Source organism: Opisthocomus hoazin, chromosome 1 (assembly GCF_030867145.1).
Source record: "Opisthocomus hoazin isolate bOpiHoa1 chromosome 1, bOpiHoa1.hap1, whole genome shotgun sequence".
Lineage (NCBI taxonomy): Eukaryota > Metazoa > Chordata > Aves > Opisthocomiformes > Opisthocomidae > Opisthocomus > Opisthocomus hoazin.
Genome location: NC_134414.1, coordinates 28,611,191 through 28,631,869, shown reverse-complemented (window position 1 = coordinate 28,631,869; position 20,679 = coordinate 28,611,191). Strand labels below are relative to the sequence as shown.

Below are 20,679 nucleotides of genomic sequence, written 5' to 3'. Positions count from 1 at the left end.
TTCCACATTCCTTAATGACACTTGCCCTCAGCAGCAGCTATCACCCTCTTTCCACAAACACACTCTGCGCACTAGTCTCAGTTCTATGCATGTTTTCACATGTATGTCAACACTCCAACCTTTTCCTCCAAATCAAAGAAAGCAACATATCCTCAGTTCTCCCAAAGAAATATTAATAATGATACCATCATCATCACTAACTTCCCTCATCTAGGCTTCCACCTTGAATAGAAGACTCCTATCACTGGTCATCTGGTATCCAGTAGCTGCCTTCCCATCTCATTTACCTATTGATTCTCCACCCTTTACTCATCTCTCCAGCACCTTTCAAATTAATAACTCGCCTCCAATATCCCACTTTTCACCCAACACACCTCCACACACCATTGTTTTTCCCATCACCTAAACCATACAGAATATAGCAGAAGATAAATAGAAGGTAAAAAAGTCCATCGTTTTTCTCTCCCTTTCTCCTCCAGCTCTTCTCTTCTGAAATGGTTATGGAAGGACAACAGTAAATGCCTTTTGGGGAAAACACAAAGGCAGCTTCTACTGCCTTTCAGTATGTTGCACGTTGAAGGCTCCAGAGAAATGGCGGTGTACGTCAGGTTCATCTAACATGTTACTGCATCTATAGACATGGCTATAAAAAAAAACCCCTCGCTGCTTAAAATTAACATCTTATTGTTTTATTATGGATGAACACTCTTCTGTTCTTCAAAATATCTTTAGTTTACAAGAATTTTGCTGAATAGAAACATACTACAAGGAACAAGGAAATCTGTAAGGCTTAAAACGTATCTACCAAAAAGTCAGCTGTTCCAAAGCAGACTATTTCAAGGTGCTGTGACTTTAGAAGAAAGCTGTTTTACATTATCAGCATGTCCTCTCAACATATTGAAGAAAAAGCTTTTTAGGGCAAGAATGTTGTTTCTAACACATTCTTTTATATTCCAATACCAACAGAAGTTGTTACTACTTAGATTATTACTAAGTTCACGTGTTCTCTTAGTACTGCATGTCATCAGAAACCTGGCGAGCCAAATAAAATGCCTTATAAGAGGTTATCCACTCTCCAAAGAAACTGTATGTTAAAACTAGTTCCAACTTATCACGATTACTGAAATATTGATTTGCAGGGCTAGAAATCAGTATTTAAGAGACTTTCTTCCTTCTTACATAGATATATGATGCTACTATCTCAAAAGAATATACAATATCAAACTTCTTCACAGAAATGAAAGTGCTACTGAAAACCACATCATGACTGTAGTGAGACACTGAAAAAAATGCAAGCATGAAATCTTCTTGTCATCCAGACTATATACTGTGTTTATCCTGCCTATACAAACATAATGGCACTCAGTGAACTCTGTCCAGAGGTCAGATCTTTTATACAGCAGAATGTGAAGAACTTTAATGCAAATCTTTTTTTTTTTTTCTTCTTCTGTATTTCTATCCCAGCTGCCAACATTCAGCTTCTTACTGTTCCACTAGCAACAAAATACTAGAAGCTGTACTGTACGTAATGGAGCACGTGTCCTAAGTATGTTGGACAAACCTCCTGACACAGCAGGAAGTCTGCTGATGGCTGTGGAATATGTCACTTCTGTCAGCCTCAGGAAATTGCACCTAAATTAGTAAACATCTTTTGTAAAGGCAACAACCAACAAAGATGCAAAGACTGGAATGGCAATCTGTGAGCATAACACGAGTCAAGAACGCACTCAGGCTCTTCTCCTCCTCCTGATGGGTGACTGGACGGAGGGTCTTGGTCAGGTCAGTTTTATCATTTTGGTCATCACAGAGCCACCAGACTAGTGGGATGGCCATCTAGAACTCATCTTCATCATGTGTTTGTAGACACACTGCCTTCGGCAAACAGTGGCACACCCAAATGTATTTTTTTAAAAAATTTGTCGTAAAATATGTACTGCACCTACCTTGATGAGGTAGAGATGTATCAATCTCTACAATACACACATATATTTAAAAAGATAAACACAGACAAGTTTTAAAAATACTTCCATCCACAAACTCAGAATTTTGTATGTCTGGGGTATACAGTTTCAAGACACATTATGTGCCCTGTGTGCACCAGCGTTCGAATATTCAAACATATCAGCGTAGCTGGTTTTGTGCTTTTATTTGCATAGGGAGAATGTATTTAAGAACTAACCCCACAGAACCACAGGGATGTAAACTTGTAGGATCCAAAACCTATTATGTGCATTCACACAAGTAGGCTTTGATAAACTGAAAAAACCTACACATCCAAAAAAAAATGTGGTGGTTTTTATAGAATATCAGATGACAAATGCTATGCTGGAATGGAGTATTTAATGTTCAAGTCTAAGTTTTTTGCAAGTTACAAATTGAGCATATTCATTTTCAGTGGAAATGTCTTTAATATGAATGCTTTTTGTAAATTCTAATTTTTTTGTTCACATAGATTGAAACGTCAAAACAGCATACGTGAAAATATTTGAAAAAAGGTTCAATTTTGCTAGAAAATAAAGTCAATTGCCAGACTGAAGTATAGTTCATACAAGATTCTCGATTATCCTAGGTGGAATAGGTGTACCCGCACTAGAACTTTCAAGCAATTTCATGTTTCCTTCCTGTTAGTGGATTAGCTAGACCTAAGTGTTAATTACCTCAGTTGGTGACAAATACAAAAATCCCATGCTTCTGGAATCACTGAGTGAATTATTCTTCAACACTAGTATCAAGATTACAATCACTGTTTGCATTTTGCATATGAACTACAGATCACTAAGTGTCCTGTTGCACTGCAGCAAGAAAAGGAAGTGTAACACAAGTAAACTTAATTTGCTGCTAAGTACAGCAAGATACTTCGGTAATCTCACAAAAATTTCATACTGGAACTTGTTACAGTGAGTTCAATCTGATCTTTTAATGTAATACAGTACATTTTTATAAACTTAACATTATCATTGCAGAAGAGCATGCTAACTGAATGTTAGCAATTTATCTTTTATACATAATTATACTCTACTGTAGCTACTGTATGTAGGTCTCAAAATGTTAGTACATAAAATATTCATTTTCTTTGTATGAGATGAGAATGAACTTAGAAGAGGTTTGAATATAAGAATGAAATTTGCTGTGCCTATTTCTCAAGAAATAATGAATTACACATTATAACCCAAGAAATCAACATTTAAATTGCAAAACTATAGTTTAAATTTACATTAAACAATGATCAGTAATGTGCATCAATATTCGAGATGAAGTTTAACCTAACAATGTTTATGCACATAAAGCCTCAAGAGTCTGCAGCAGTTTCAGCATCAATTTTTCATATTTTTGTATAAAATGGACTTAAAGGTACATCTTCCATAAATGTTTTCAGTGCAATTCTGTCAAAGAGGAAAATATAAAGCTAGCTTTCAATCATTTTACACCATAAAAAACTCCTAACAACTTGCATTTGCACTGCTGAAGCATACGTAAGCCAGTTCCATTGTGCCAACTATTTAAAAGTCAATTCAAATCAACCATAATTGCCTTTTTAGGCACCATTTCCCCCATTATCTGTAGGTATAAATGTTGAAAAGCTGAACACTGGAGGGGGGAGAAAGCTAAGCTGAGTCAGAATAATCACACTGTTTATCAAACCCTTTTCCACTGCTAACAAAAAAAAAGCATAATGAAAAAACTCTAAAGGTTTCTTTACTAGTGATCTTACAGTTTGGAAATTGGTAAATTCATGTTTTAGTATTATCCTCTCCTCTAATCTTTACAGGCCACCTTGCAACTATAACTTATTGATGGATTATATGAAAATGCTCCATTATTCAATGAGATAAAATTTTCTTAAGCTAGAAATTGTTTTTTTCACTTTGTCAACCGTAGGGAACCAGAGGGAGAAAAGCAGCTGAAATTATAATATGTGCTTGGCTAAGCATAGTGTAGTAACCTATATATTTTGGTTCAAAAACACAGTTTGTAAACTGTAAAACTGCATACAGGATACTGCTTTAAGTATTTTGCTTCTATTTGTTTGCAGATTATACCTAAAAAAAAAAAAACCCCAAAAACCCAATCTCTTTATGGCAGCACAAAAAAAAAAAAAAAAAAAAAAAAAATGGAGCTTCATTCAGATCTTGAACACCTTGGCTGCAATATCCAACAGCTGGCTATTCAACAAAAACAGCTCTTCATACCAAAAAAAATTTGGCTCAAAAAACAAAAACAAAACAAAACAGTACAATAAAACTCTCAATAAAAGGTTCTCTCATGAGGCAACCTACCATATACTACTGCTAGATACGAGTTTCCAAAAAAAACATTACATCCCATTTTCAGCACTTTTTCATAAACATGCAACTTCACTATAAAATACAAAACACTTGGCTCTCAAGAACAGCTTTATAAAGACACACTGCATCAATAAAATTTTTCTTTGTGATTAACTTTACATTGTAATAAGAACTGTATTTTCACTAATGTTTATATATCAGATTTCATATTATAATGTAGTAATAATTTGCTCTTTGTGAACATCATGTTCAGAAGGAAATATCTATACACATTAACATACTAGACTATTAAAAACTCAGTTACAGAATTTTATTGATACAGTAGATTAATAAAAACTGATGGGGAAGATAAAATGGGTAGGGTATTCAGTACATTATTTAATAACACACTTTTAAAATTAAAATATTTTAAATCCTTTTTGAATTTTCAATGCCACTAGAAGTCCAGAAAAGTCTGGCATCAATACTGAGGCGTAAAACAAGTCAAACAACTTCTTTCACAATTTGCATCGCTTCTATTATTCTATTCAACATTGTTCAACTGTAAAAGAAAGTAATTTAGCACCTCTGATGATAAGTAGGTGCCTAAAGGTAAACACTGGGTTAGATTCATGAAGGAAACAAAGACTTTTTTTTTTTTCTCCCTTCTTCTCAACAAATAGTGGCAAAAGAAAGTGGCACTATTTGTTCAACTGATTTTTTTTTTTTTCACAGTTAAATGTCAACAAGAGTACAAATACGAACACTGACAGATATTGCTTAAGATCAATTTTCAACAAACTGGTCTTTTTTAAATCAATAGATCCAATAAACAGTGGGGTACTGTCAGTTTAAAGCCGCAGATAAAAGCTATACAAGCACTTTAGAAGTCAGAAACATTAAAAAAAGAACTATTTACAGTTTTCTTCTTTAGTTCATATGTCTACAAAGCCAGCGCACATTACACTTCACAAAAATCCACAGTTAATGATATCAACATGTGTGTGGCTAAAGCTTGTGACCTAGGTACTGCAAATGCAGGGGTAGTAAAATAGGTTTTGTCTTTTTTTTTCAGCAACCCCATTTGTGCACTAACAGCTTCATTCAGTCTCAAGCTTTATATTAAAAGCATTCTTCAAAGCTTCACCTGGAAGGCTGGTAACTACATGCTCACTCATCGCCTTTCCCTTTTGGAAGTTCTACGACGGACCTGTTCGAAGAAAAATTATTTTAAATGTTTTTACAGAAAAAAAAATTCAAAAAAAAAATCAAGAACACACTTCAAAATGTAAAAAAATGCTTAGTCTCACAATAATGTTTGAGTAACTGTATACAGTGTCATTCATTACTCATTTTATCACTGGTACAAGTCTCAGTCAATGACCAGGACATAACCTTGTTTGATGTTACTGAGCCTGTGTCCTTCAAGTATTCAAAAACAATCTAGTTTCCTTTTTCAGAGTTTTCACATACTCAGATGCTCCAATCATCAGAGGTGTCCAAAAGCGTGAAGGCATTCACAGTTACATTTTCAGTATTGCTACTAAAATTACTGACGTATTTGTAGGAAATACATCTAAAAATCAACTTATTTTAACATATTTGCATATGCTGGTAAAAGGAAGAAACTGGTTTAGGATTCTTCTCCAAGATTCCATACTTCTTTTCCAGTAGTATTCATTTAGTGCTACTGTATCAAGAAATATTATTCACTATTGTATCTAGCTAAGAAAAATGGGTATTGAGTTACCTGGAAAATCATTCCCATGAGGTACTACACAACTGAGGCAGACAGATAACAAAAACTAGGCAGAAAAGTTAAGATACTTGACAAAATCTGACGTTTTCTAAGAAAAGCAGCTTCTCTGGGAAAATACAGTGCAGCACCACTACACAACAGTGGCTGCTGACAACCACCTCATTCATTTTAAAAGAGGAAGGTTAAGTTCTAAGAACAGGAGAAGTCATTCTGAGGACACCACAAAGACTCACAAAGAAAATCTCAGGCATTTCTCTTACATTGATTGTGGAAACTTCCTCTTCTTCCATTACTTCTTCCTGGGGAATGTCATCACTGACAGGTGAACTACTCTGGAATACGTCCATCTCTTCGCTAGATTCATTCTCTTTACTGGCTGCTTGTTTGGAACGTCCCGCACGACTACAATCAGAAGAAAAATCAAAATTAGTTTCACATTATAAGGATCTGCACATGTATAAACCGTATGAGAGCAACCATTCTACTTCACAAGAACAGCAGCCTTAGAATTTCATGTTATACAATACTTCTGCCTTACAGACCTCTCTGGTTCATCCATACATGGAACAGAAGAAGTGGAACTAGGAAGCTGGACAACAGCATTTGAAAACCAAAGTCTTCCAGAATAGAGGGCTAGGAGTACAAAGCTGAACAACTTTTGCCTCTATAGACAAGACAGATTTTTCTCTTCAGTGCCAGAATACAGGCCAAAGAAGGCTGACACAACAGTAACCAGTGCACAGGAAAAGCCAAACAGCCAGAGACTGAATACTTGGGTTTTTTTTTTCCTTCTATCTAATTCCATGAATACATGTCCTCTACTTCTATAGGAATTTATATGCAACAAAATTTATGAAATTAACACTATAATGAACCGAAACGCAAATCTTCCAAGCTAGCTCATGCTAAGAGCTAGGGAAAATTAGGATAATAATACTTTTATCAGGATAATCAACAATCAGTCAACAATATCTTAAATTGTCTGTGTTTGTCATGGGAACTGAACCACAAGCAAAAAGCACCCATTTACCTAAAACAAGAACTAGTCCCCCCATGCCGCTAAAAAAAGCGTCCAATTAGATATGTATCCAAAACTACACAGCTGTACCCACATTACTATTTTGGTTTGGGTCATTAGCACGGTTCAGAACCAAATCACTAACTCATCCCGCTCACTGCAGATGCAGTCTTGGTGCACCCAAACTAGGTGACTTTATCGATGACATTAAACCAGAAACTCTGTTCCAGGCAGACAACAAACACACTTCAATCCCCAATGAGGGCATACAGGTCCAAACCAACTGTACTCTGACAGCACCAAACCACACATGTTGGCAATTTTCAGTCCTGAGAACCACACGAAAATCTGTACAGGATAAAATCTCTGAATTGCAGATAGTAATTACAACATAGTGGGGGTTTCAGCACCAATTAACCAACATGACATCCTCTGAGAAACAATACAAATTAGCCCAACTGAAGCCTTCCAAGACTGACAGAAGCAACAGAACTCAAAAGGAAACACAATAATTATTTACAAGCTAGGTTCATCTTTTCACGTATTACAAAAATAAGCCAGCTCACATGCACTAATTTGTAACTCAATTAGCTATCAGAAATAGGTTATACACTGTCACCTCATACATAAAATCCCAAATTCTTATGCCAAAACCATCCCCAAGGAGCCCCGAAAGCTTTAAGCATTTTTATTAAATATATTCTATCTTGTAGTACACAGTGCGGCTCAGTCTATCAGCTCCCTTCAGTCAAACTGCTGTCAATAACAGCAGAAAAGGGAGAAAGGTCTGACTACAATGCACTCTGAAGACTGAGGAATTACTGTGGTCTCACCTTTTTCTTGCAGATTTGGAAATAGGACAGTCAAAATTTGTGTGGTCTGGTCACACAAAATAAAAATACATACAATAGTTTTCTGGATGAAATCTAGAATAGACCCAAGAACTCTGAACCCTGGAACAACTTACTTGGGCTCCTCATGCCAGGAACAATGTACGTACACGTGAACGAGAGCTATGCCTGTCATTGATCATGTGTACTGACACATGTTTACTTTCTGTTTAAAACAGGGTAAAGAAACACACTGAGTTCACCAAGAAGTGAATCAGAAGCTACTTAAGTAGCATCTTTGACAAATTCTTTCAATCTTCAGGGCATCTTTGACAAATGCCACATCACCCAGCAATAACTTGTCAGCACATCTTCTCTGCACCGCAGTAGCAGTTTCCAGCTCTTGTTCCACTGCACATGTAGCAGTGACTTCTGTAGCAACCAAGAAAGCGTTTGGACCTGTGTTTCTGGTTACAAAGTAAAGGAGCAGGAGAGGTCTGCCCTGAGGCAGGGAAACGGAACACTGGAAAGCCTGGGATATTGTGCGTGCAAAATGCCAGAACACGCCATCTGGTGTGAAACTGGAATTTGAATTGAGCTTGTTCAGGCAGAGATCTCTGGTACGGAAGATCTTCAGGGACAGGCAAATTGGTACGTTAAACTGCCAGAGGAAGATCAACATGATGCCAACCAAGCCCGGAAACCAGAACAACAACAGAGTAATACAAAATGCCCGACTGAAGATGTGTGTAAGTGGTGACCTAAGAACTTTATCACCAGCTTCTGGAAAAGCATCTTGCAAATCTGCTCCATGAGCTGCAGTTTGATACCGGTGGGCAACTAAGTCCTGTCCACTTGTACACCTCTGCTTTACGTATATCACATATACATGTACAGAAAAGGTGGAGATACCCGTAGTTTCCTACAGTCGGTGCAAGAAAATGAAGCTAGCCACAGAGTTTACCTTTATTTTGGAGCTTAATACACCTCAGAATTTTCAAGATCTACTATCCTTCATAGATTGTAGCACATTTCATTCATTTGGAAATAACTCAAGTGGGTAAGAAGGCCACAAATCAGAAAGTGAACAATAATTTTAAGAACCAAAATAAACCTAATTCTCCACAATACTGTTTCACCACAGTGACAATTTGATTCTTCCTCCCTGTCCAAAACAAATGGGAGCACTTTTCGCTCCTTGAAGTCCTAACAAAGCCCTATCTTCAAGGCCCTCATGTGCTTTATGACTTTTCTCCTAGAAGAGCAAAGCCACTTATATGCTACCTGAGCACATTAAACTTGTAGCCTCTTGCTCCGGTTTGAGATGCTCTAGGAGAAGCAGTAGGGAAAACATTTCAGAAGTAACAATGGCAATTTATTTTCTTAACTGTCAATCAAAATATTCTGAAATATTTTCAGTAAATGATTGTTTGGGGGCACAGAGGCGTATTTTTAATTTTCACTAAACACAAATTTAGAAAATATTCACCACTTACACTTCTTTTTGCTGTGATGGTGGTGTTTTTGATGGCCTTCCTCGTCTTTTCTGTGGCGTAGACTGTGCTGATTCAACTGTACTAGTTTCAGATGGTTCTGCTCTGTTTTGAGGAAGACCCAAATTGCAAAGTATCAAATTATAACTAATGTCCAAGGATAAAAAAGATGCAGCTTACAAGACGACAGGCTTACCTCTGCTGTGCTCTTTTCGGTGTCCTATTTTGCCTGCCTTTTGGTTTTTGTTCAATGTTTTCAGTTTGCCTTTCTTCCTCCTCCTCCTCCTCTTCTGCTGCAGCTGCTGGCGGTGGTTTTTTTTTGCTCCTTTTTGATGACTTTGCTACTGGTTCTTCCTTTGGTGTTGCCCCATTATTTGCTTTGGGAGGGCGTCCTCTTCTCCCTTTCTTTGGTGGACTGTTCTGTTCATCCTCACTTTCTATTACATCTTCTTTTAGCCTTTTTTCCTCTTGCCATTGTGTTTCATCAGATTCTGAAACAACTGCAGGTCTCTTCCTTCCCCGTTGACTACCTCTAAGTTTCTGCTCTTGACCCAATTTATTCAGGTCATCTATGCTTAGTTTCTCTTCTGAATCTGTGATAGCTGCTTTCTTCCTTCCTCTAGGCTTCTCCATCTCTGACTGAAAAGGTAAGATTGCATCTTTAAATTAAAAAATTAAACTGCCATATTAAACTGTCAAATACACAAGAGCTACAGAAACTTTCCCTAGCAAGACGAAGTGTCTGCACATTACACAAGCTGTCTGCTAAGATTATCTAACATATCCATTTCAAAGATTATTTTCAAGGTAAGCAGTCAAAACAGTGAAGTGTGTAAGGTCCTCCTCATTTGTATCCTCAGCTGTGGCAAAGAATTGGCTAGAACATTCACAGCGGCATTTTCATCAATGGGAAAATATAAAGATATAGAAGATGGGAATTGTCAACTTGTGGTTTCAGCTCTGTTGTAAGCTACAGGGTGCTTGTGTCTGGCTCCTGTGCTGGCAGTGGCAAGACACTAATACAGAAGACGGTGGACAACCTGAACTTATAACTGCACAAGGAAGCACAGGAGTTAGTGGTAGCTGCCGAAGCACTGCTGTCAGAGCTGCACTACAACTCAACATTTGCTCTGCAAAGCAAAAAAACCCACCCAGCCCTTAAAGAATCATGGAATAGTTTGGGTTGGAAGGGACCTCTAAACATCAGCTCATTCCAACCCCCCCGGCCATGGGCAGGGACACCTTCCACTAGACCAGGCTGCTCAAAGCCCCACCCAGCCTGGCCTTGAACACTTCCAGGGAGAAGTAATTGCTTTATCACCTAGCTTTGTTGGTTACCAATTCAACTTGATGCTTCTAAACATTAATTACATGCCAGCAGCTGTTTGGACTCTCAGACCTTTCAAGGCTTACAGATAAATTGACCTATTGACACCGGAAGCATCAGAGCTGGGTTTTTTTGGTGGTTTTTTGTTTTCTTTTTTTTTTACACAAGAGATTCCTGATTTTTCTGGTTTTGTTATAAGTCAGTTTGCTTTTCCCACAAGATACCACAGCAGAAGATGGTTATTTGCACTTCAAAGCAAGCAAAAATTCAGGGCATTTTTACTAGTCAGTAGCTAATGTCCCAAGCAACCTAGAAAAATGCAACACTGACATAACGGAAGAATAGAGAAATGTCAGAGACAAAAATAAACCACCAGTGACATCAGATATAGGACATCCGTAATGGATTCTAGAAAATCGAATTGCAACAAATCTGATCTTGTTTCTAGTATTACTTTTTTATGCATATCCCAAATACTACCAAATTTACAGACTGCCAGCTGTTATTCAGGCACAAAGAAGAACTTCACATACCACTAGTAAATTCTGGTTATTATTTGAACGGCTCTTAGAATCACAATACAATTACAATTTTCTTCAGTGGTTTATTTTTCTGTATTCTGATACAGGTGCAAATACTGCTTGAGACAATATTTAGTTTGTTTATAATTTCTTTAACATATTAAATCACTACATTCAAGTGAGAGTCCCAATCAGTTTTTATATCCTCATTAGGAACCTTCAGCATTACTAACCTACAGAAATACATAGATCCATCACTAAGAATTAGTAAGCACGAGGCTACCACTTTCAAAGGCCTTGGTTAGTGGTCATTCACTAAAATCTCTCTCCAAGATAGACGCACATGTAATTTCTCCTGAATGATCTTGACACTGTGAAAGAGCATAGCACTGACACCATTCTGCTATCGCTTGGGGTTCAATGTTCTCACAAACAGTTTATCTAACAGCATAGGCAACATGCTTGTTCATCATTAAGACTATTTTACATCCTAAAGGATTGCACTGATCTATAGGTATCAGTTATCTCACTCTGCCCTAAAAACCTGTTGAAGACCATATTATACACAGACAGCTTTAAAATCATGGTGCAACTTCTATTTATGATACCCGGCATTTAGAACCAAGTATTTTGCTGCCTTCACTGCAGTAAAAGTTGCATGCAAGAAACCAGAATCCATACAGCTATTCAGATAACTCTTCCTTGATCTTCTAAATCCAATCATGATGCTCTCTTAGTATTCTAGATAACCAGAGAACAAACAGTTGCTATTCCTTACAGCTGTTGAAAGGAAAACACATCTGGGCTGGAAAAGCAGAACATGTCTTAGCACCAGTGATGGTACAGTACAAAAAAAGACAAGAATTATAATGCATCAACGCTGTAATGAGGTATTATCACTTTGCTAGCTACTAGCAAAAAATCATGTATGATACAGAATTCTACTACTTCAGGAGGCGATCTGACATTTCAGACAGGTTAAACCACTCCCCCAAAACCCCAGTACAGTTGATCATTCTCAAACTAATCCAATTAATTCTTCCAAAGCTATACTTCAAGTAAACATCAAGAACCCCCACAAAAAAAAAATCTCTACTGTATATTGGGGAACAGAAGCCCACTGAAGCTATCAACTTGAACAATGGCCCAAATGCTTCACCAACAAATCCTGAGAATGAGACAAATCGTGGACTAATTCCATCAACCTAATTGTAGCAGAATCTATCCCTGACAATATTACCAATGTCCTGCTAATCATAACTGGTGATCTTGTAAGTTTACAGAAACTGTCAGTATGATGCAAAGCTAATGTAATGTACACATGAAAAACAAACTGAACCTTTTTTTAAATTGCATTTTCACATCCAACTCTAAACACATTTTCCAGTTGTTTACAACATCAACTCAGTTTCACGTTTCAGCGTATTTTCTTGAATGATATCAAGTATCGCCACATTAATTTTTATTTTAAAGTCCTGGTGACTTAAAATGACACATCTGCAATGCAACCAAACAGCTCACCCTTACAAGATCAGAGTCGTCCCTTTTGTCAGTTTTCTTCCCTGGTAAGGGCGAAGCCAGTGTGAATTCTTCATTTTCACTGTGGTCCATTTCAGTACTGTCAAGCCTAGAACAAATAAACATTTATTCTCCTCATTATTATAATATAGTGGGCAATCATACAAAAAAAAAAAAAAAGGAACAAAAAATCTTCGGAAGAAATCTGTTCCTAAACCATGAACAATCTTGCAGTAAGAACCTTTCACTTTGCCCACTATAGCCACCACATATCACAAGCAAGAACATCTAAGTCTCAGGACAAAGGTGTCAATCATAAGCCAAGTTGAATTTTCTTTTTTTCACTGGGAAAGATAAGCAGCTTTTTGAAACAGAAGAGCCTTACTGAGTTATGAGAGATCTGTGTGTTTCTATATTAATTTGCATACACTTTCATATACCAATCACAGATCCCCACAGATAGATCAGCTAAAGCGCACACACACTTCCCTATGGTGAGGTTCAGGCAATAAAACAGCAGATTTAAATTTCAGAGACCAGTTCATCCCTAAGCTTTCCGTTGTTCTTTAGGCGAGCATTTTCGTTTTTATTTCCGTTTCTATATATGTAAATACAGACAATAATACCTCCTGCGTATGTAAAACACCGAGACCCACAGATAAATGTAATACACAAAAGCCAATATACAAATGTCATTTCGTTTTATGTGCCCTGGGGTAGGTAGAAGCAACATTTTTAAGTAACAGTGCACATTTTTTAATGAAAATAAATATGCTATGCGCTGAAATGGAAAGTGGTATTCAAATACACAAACTCTTAACTCTCTGGCCTGGGCACTGCAGAGACTGAGACAGACATTCTCACTCCTACAAGTATGAAATCTGTAATAACCGTGATGTAATCGGAAGCTCTGCTTTTATACATCATCTTAACAGATGCAAGCTTGCCTGTGTATATTCAGTCAGACTGAATTAAAATACCATGCATGCTGAATCATTATCACCACTTCCAGGGGACTTTTCTTCTTCTTTGGTACCTCCACTCAAAACACTGATCAGTTTAACTCAGGTGAACTGGGGAGATCATGAAGATGACAAAACAGGTTAGGCTGCAAGTGCAGCATTTTTTTGTTGAATCAACTGGATTTAGAACAGTATTTGTCTCAGATTCATTCCACTGGATACAGAGAAGAATCTGGATTCCAACCTGTCTTCAGCCAATAACGTATCTCTGCATGTGAACCTGTGTGACTTCTAAGAAATAAGCCTTTATGTGGACTTTCCATGGAGTTGAGAAGTATTTCTTGTCAAATACTGTACTACATTTAAAGTTAGTATTATATATATTAAATAGTCACAGAAGTACCAAATGAGAAGTCTTATTTCCAAACATAACTTTTCCTCACAGTCTTAAATTAATGTGAGAAAATATGTATAGCGGGGGCTATGCAATCTCTAAATGGCTGTGAAAAAAATAATGGTAATGTGACTTCCAGTTAAAAAATGAGTGTAATAAGATACAGTAACTGATGAATAACCTAAAAAAAATGACACAAAATAAGCTATAATTTTTAAAGATTGCTAACTAGAAGACAATTTCTCTAGAATTACAGCACATTCCCCTCTTCATCACAGAAGGAATCTAAAATCCAAAAATGTTTATCTGCGAAGTCCAGCAAAGTGCAGGACAAATTTATAGAGGAGGAAGTCATGCGAGATGACCGCAATAACCTACCAGTCCTCACTGTCTACGACACCGTTAACATTACAGCAAGCCACAAGGTTCCTGGGAACTGCAGATGTACTTATGCACACACACGTATGTGTGTATATACACATGTATATAAGGGGGTGGTGGTGGTGTTATACATAAAAAAAAAAATAAAATAAAATAAACATATGAGGCTCTCCTTCCCTTCTACAGCCAACTCTGGATGTGATTTGATTGTGGGGTTTGTTTTTGTTTTTTTTAAGCAAATTTATTTCTGGGGTTAGAAAGCCAAATTCACGGTTTCAGTTATACCAATGTGGTACTATAACTTTACTTCAAAACAAGATAATAGAATTCTGTTTCTCACTTAGAAAACATTACAGAAATATTCAAAGTTTCCATTACAAACACTTGAAATATCAAAGCTCCTTTGTTGTCTACCAACCTCCCTTTGATCCTTCCTGGAGAGCTTGGATTTGAACTGCTACTGGCATTGCTTACAGTTTCCATTCGTGCAGATTTGGATTGAGACTGCTTGCCTGCTGACGAAAGAGGCTTATTAACTGCTCCAAGAACATTGGCTGCTTTGGGCTGAAACCAAAAATATATTTCCTTTATTTTAAGCTACACATTTAGATATTGTTAACATGTACTATGCTTAGTATATTCACAGATTTCACTTTCAACAATCAATATCTTCATTTTAACACAAAGCTATAAATATTTTCACATGAAAATTACAACAGACACCAGAAAGAAGTTGACAAAGCTGTAATCAAACAGCTAGCTGCCTAAGAAATCTTCTCTCTACTCTTATATTCAGTTCTTCTCTTATTGGCAGTACTGGGCGCTCACCTGACCTTGCAGTAAGCCGCTTCAGGACTTTTGTGCAGTTTGCTTTCTGCTGATCTAGCTGCCTGAACCAGCTCACCGTTTGGATCAGATAAGCATCTGTACTAGCAAAACAGAAATTGCTGAAAGGGCTATCCTACTGCTAAGAAGCCATGGAACTGGCTTAGCTGTAATGGCAAACCATACTAGTTTCAACTGGGAATGAATGAATGAGAGCCTCAAAAATCAAACGCTGTGGAGAAGATTCTGATGCTTCATGCACAGGTTTAAAAATGTTAGGCTTTTAATAGTTGCCAAGATTTCCAGACACTGATGAGCTTCAGGTTATTCATGTAAGTGGATTATCTTTCAGACATGCCAAATACCTCCAGCTCAAACTAACTTTTGAGAGAGGTGAAAGAGTTCAGTTACTCCTGAAGAGGATACAGCTTTATGCCAAACACTCACATACAAAAGTGTTGAAGACCATTCCCCACATTTTGCATTACCATAGAATCATAAAGGTTGGAAAAGACCCCTGAGATCATCAAGTCCAACTGTCAACCCAACACCACCATGCCTGCTAAACCATGTCCTCTAGGATGATCCATCTTCCACTTCAATATTAGATTCTAGCTATGTCTAAAGTTAGTGACAGCTAAAAAAAAGTTCAACACGCATATCATAGCAGCTTTGAGTGTGCCTTTTTCAGAGATATGCACCATGGATGTGCTTGTTATGCTTCTTATAGCTGGAGGGAATTTTACACTCAAAGCAAAGATTCAAACTGTGCTGAGCACAAGAAAAACAGCATATCCTTTCTAAAAATAAGCCTTGAAGAACTAAATCCAGTTTAAAAACTTAAATCTAATAGTTTAGAACTTTATGTTAACCAATAAGCAAACACAGAAAGAGCTCAAAAGCAGAGATGTTCAAATTCACACTGGACTGGACTTCCTACTAAGGAGGGACTAACACTAACAGGTCCTGCACCAACAGCTCCTCCCTTACCACAGAACCTACGCTCAAAGCTGTGCTGCCCTCAGATACTGTTCCCTGCTCACATCCACCCCATTAACATCCACTCAGACTAGTCTTCTGTTCCCAAAAATAAGAATCCCTAGACCAACTCTCATTCCACACTGCTGTCATGATGGTGAAGTAATTGAAAATTTTTGGTGGTCAAATACACCTCTGCTCTTTGTTACAAAATTTCAAAACAACAGAAAAGGAGCTAGAGTACCTGGTGCAAGAAATTTAAAATAATATAAAAGCTACCTTAGGATTGAAAAGAATTTCAAATTAGGTTATTTGAGAGATATGGAGCTACTGGAGAGAGTCCAGCAAAGGGCCACTAAGATGAAGAAGGGACTGGAGAATTTCTCATATAAGGGAAGTCAGAGATCAGGTGCTTTGGACTAGACCTCCAGAGGTCCCTTCCAACCCCAAACATTCCGTGATTCTGTGATTTTTCATGATAGCATGAATAATGTTTCTTGTTTAATATTGTCACCGTTCACCTAAGTTTGGGGCAAACTAGCAAGAATATTTTATGTCAAAAACAGGATGAGAGAACTCAATATTGACTACTGATCTGAAATGTGAATACACACAAATTCCTTTCAAAAACTTTTGTGTTTTCAATAAGAAGTAAATCTCTAATTCATGGAGTTCAAATACTCAAATGTCAATACAGTGATAAATGCTGGCTTTCAACTTCTTATCGAGAAGATGCTCCTGTATGCATGCATTTGTTCCTAATTTGCATTCCTCCTCTATTAGTAAGGTACTAGCTCACAGCTAATGCTTCATTAGCAAAGTTAAGGGTAGTAAAGATGCTGCACTTGTATTTCTTTTGCAAGGTAGCAAATGAATGTTCTCCTGTAATCTAGAACAGGACACATTAATCCAGATTAAAACCACAATTTGTATTTTCCTTTACTAGATTTCAATGTTATTCTAAAGAGTACCTGGCTTTAGTTTTAGTGAAGAAACAACACTGCCATTCAATACAATGCATATTTAGAAAGAATAAATTAATATAAACATAGAACAGTCAGTTATCTTCTCAGATACTGTAAAGTGGTATTCAGCTTTGACAAAGATTAATTTATGTGATTTTTAAAACAATCTGTATTAGTTTTCCACAGCTGTCACTTCATATGCAATATCGCAGTTTTCTGCAGAATAAAAAGTTAACCATTTTGCAAACTTGTCAAAGATTATGGGGTGTTTTTTGGGTTTTTTTGTTTGTTTGGTTTTTTTGTTTGTTTGTTTTAACTCTCTCTTTTTAAACACTTTGACGCTAAGAGGCTTTGCCTCTTATTGCCACCAGCCCAGTATAGACAGTAGTAGTTTTCTCTTCTAGCTATCTCCTTCTCTCTGTTTACTAACCTTTGGCATATAAACCCTTTGGGTAGAAACAATAGATTTTCTTAAACTTGAAGTGTTTCATTAACTACACATTAATTTCCTTCAAACCAAAACCACAACAACAAAAAATCTCCACACCAAAAACAAAACCAGAAACACAGCACCAAGAACAAAACCCCCCAAACCCCGACACCATACATACCTTTCCAGGAGTGAAAAAAGACTTCATTTCCGGAGGAAGATAATTTTTGGTGTTACTGAAATTCTGTAAAGGAAGGGGGAAATCACAGCAAAAATCAATGAACAACATATATACATTTTGGAAGTAGTACTGAAAGATTTTCTTGACAATATTTATGCTTTTGAAATTTTAAACCTGAACAACAATATCTCGGGAACCTGGAGAAAACAGTATGTGTACACATATATAAATATTTATGAAAACACACACATACATAAATTTTCAACGACATTATAATAGGGAGAAGTCTGACGTTACAAGAACTATCGAAAAAAATCCCTCATTTACAACTAATAAAGATTGAAACAGACTTATCTCAAGAAAAATTAAATGCCAAGGTATACCTTGTCAGGTTGAGTAAAATATCTGGCTGGAAGTACAGGGTCTTTAGGGGATTCCAAACTGTATGTAGTACTCTTTGACATAATTATATTCATTGCTACATCACAGACTGTGTATAGTTTCTGTAAACAATAAAATTAAAAAAAACCCCAAACAACACAAGTTAATCGCAAATCTTGACAAAAGACAGTATCTTTTGAGCACAGGACCACAAGAACTCAGTTTAGAAGCAATCATCTTAAACAGTGTATCATAGGGTACTAAAATATAGGAGGTAAAGAGAAAAGCACTGTATGCCCAGCAGATGAAGAGAGCTAGCTTTCACGATCTTTCCACACTTCAGAATAGTGTATACCATGTTTCAAAGACATAGCAAAAAAAAAAACACAAAACAACCCAAAAACAACAACCACCCATAAAACACTCATCTCTGTAGGAAAAGCAGAAAAGTGTCAAATCTGTACATTATGTGATGAAAACACCTCAAAAACAAGATCAGAGTTTGATACATTCACTACACAATACACACTGGAGACATCTAGTGCATGTATTTTTCTTCGCATACTAAGCTTACTCTTGCACTTTTAAAATGAAATACTACAAAGCACTTTAAATATATGTAAACCATAATGTTTACTGTTTAAATCATCCACTGAAGTTAGCATTTAATATTCTGAGACAGAAACAGAAGGACTGCAAACTATTACAACTCCCTTGCAAATGTGCACTATCTACTGAAGTACAGGAGAATAACTGTCATCTGAACTACAATAAATACAATCATTACAGTATATAAACTATCAACTCCCACATACAATTCTATCAAAAGGCATTTAAAAGTTGGTGTGTAAACAAAAAGCAACTCAATTCCAGAAGCAGGCCACAGTTAAATGCAATTTCCAACCAAAAAGGTACCACCTACTTCATTCATTTTTGGATCATCTGGTCCTTGAGCATCCTTAGTCTGTTTGATATTTTCTACCATTTTTCTGATAAACGCATGACTGTTGTTTTCATTTTTAGCCATCAATATTTCCAGTATGAACCACAGGCACCTAAAGGAGAAATGCAGCACTCCTCGTGAATAAAAATACAAAAGAAATTCTTTTAAAAAGCACATCTGAGGAAGTGGTTTACTCTAGGTTTCACTAGTATTATGAATTTGAAATAGTCTAACTCTGGGAAACAAATTCTTTAGATTAAAAAAATGAAGGTAGGATGAGCAGAAGGTGAAGGTTCCTTTGTAAGATACCAGAGCACTAAAAAAAGCACAGATACTGTTTCTTACAATATTTTACAGAAATAACTGCCACTTTTATGTGCACTGGACAGTATATCAGGGTACCACAATGAACTAAAATTTCACTTAGAATAAAGTCAGATTGTTCTAATTATTAAAAGTAGTCTTACTCTTTAATGTCCTTGAGTTGTTCAATGTCCTGGACTTTGACATAGTCTGGGTCATGAGCTAGAAGATGGATAGTATAAGGAACAACATACTCTGGTAGAAGTGACAACAGTTTCTCTGAAAAACAGAAGAAAGATGCATCAGAAGTCTACATACCAAGAAATACGCTTTTCTACTACAGAGGAAAAAGCAAAATTTAAGGTCAGCATACATTAAGATAAAGTATAGGCACATGTAGGCCTGTCATTTCTTTATAATGTTGCATCTCACGGTAGATGTGCAGATGTTTCATGCATGCAAAAATTAAGATTTTAAGTCTCTCTCACTCAAGGCTGCATATTTTATAGCTACCTTGAGAATACAGCTACAGCCACCCGCTACTCCCAAATCTTTCTTCAGTTTAAAGCCTGTATTCTGAAAGACTTTGAAAAACAGAACTGAAGATAGATCACAAAATCCATGTTAACTGCAAGATGTGAGATGAGCACAATTGCAGGATAAGCTATTGTTCTTTCTTTGGACATTGCAGTGTACAGCCTTGCCGTCAACACAACAGAAAGAAACGCCCTTTGCAGGGGCTTTGCAGTCAAATTGCCACAACGTTCTCCAAATCCACTGCCTACCTTACCTGTTTAAAGAAGGGACAGGAGGTAACATGAAAGCTATAATAAAATAGTAGTGGACTGAGTCTGAAAGGCTCAATCTCACTTCAACAGAGCAGCATGACTAAACTATGACATTCAGAGCATTCAAAACTTTTTCTAGCATCCTCTAAGACTTTGACGTAGTCCTAAGCAAGGACTGCAGGAGAAAGTTTTTCCTAGGTCATGACAGTCAGATGGCCTAATTTCCTCAGGGATTCAAAAAGTTAGGATTCCTGCCAAATGCCCTCTCAGAGTTATGTTCACAAAATACACACTCCATAAGGTAAAACACAATTTCCTGACCTAACTAACACTATGCAGAGTGAACTTCAGCACCTCAAAGTTTGATGACAAAAATCAGAACAAAAAAGGTCATATCCCACAGGGCACCAATAACAA

The 20,679-nt window shown here is 36.8% G+C and overlaps 1 protein-coding gene across 3 annotated transcripts in view; it reads right to left on the bottom strand.

The window, feature by feature from the left end:
- Nucleotides 1–701: 701 nt before the first annotated feature.
- The window catches only part of PDS5B (PDS5 cohesin associated factor B), a 129,976-nt gene continuing 109,998 nt past the window's right edge, over nucleotides 702–20,679 (bottom strand). Inside the window, exons 26-35 of one of the 3 annotated variants that reach the window (XM_075420258.1) lie at nucleotides 19,639–19,753; nucleotides 19,151–19,283; nucleotides 18,231–18,350; nucleotides 17,848–17,910; nucleotides 14,887–15,032; nucleotides 12,735–12,840; nucleotides 9,562–10,004; nucleotides 9,369–9,470; nucleotides 6,285–6,426; nucleotides 702–5,475 (exon numbers count right to left, since the gene is read on the bottom strand). In XM_075420258.1, the coding sequence (XP_075276373.1) occupies nucleotides 5,440–5,475; nucleotides 6,285–6,426; nucleotides 9,369–9,470; nucleotides 9,562–10,004; nucleotides 12,735–12,840; nucleotides 14,887–15,032; nucleotides 17,848–17,910; nucleotides 18,231–18,350; nucleotides 19,151–19,283; nucleotides 19,639–19,753 (1,406 nt within the window). In that variant the 3' untranslated portion in view covers nucleotides 702–5,439. The remainder of the gene's footprint in view (nucleotides 5,476–6,284; nucleotides 6,427–9,368; nucleotides 9,471–9,561; nucleotides 10,005–12,734; nucleotides 12,841–14,886; nucleotides 15,033–17,847; nucleotides 17,911–18,230; nucleotides 18,351–19,150; nucleotides 19,284–19,638; nucleotides 19,754–20,679) is intronic. The other 2 variants (XM_075420267.1, XM_075420277.1) reach the window with 2 other exon arrangements.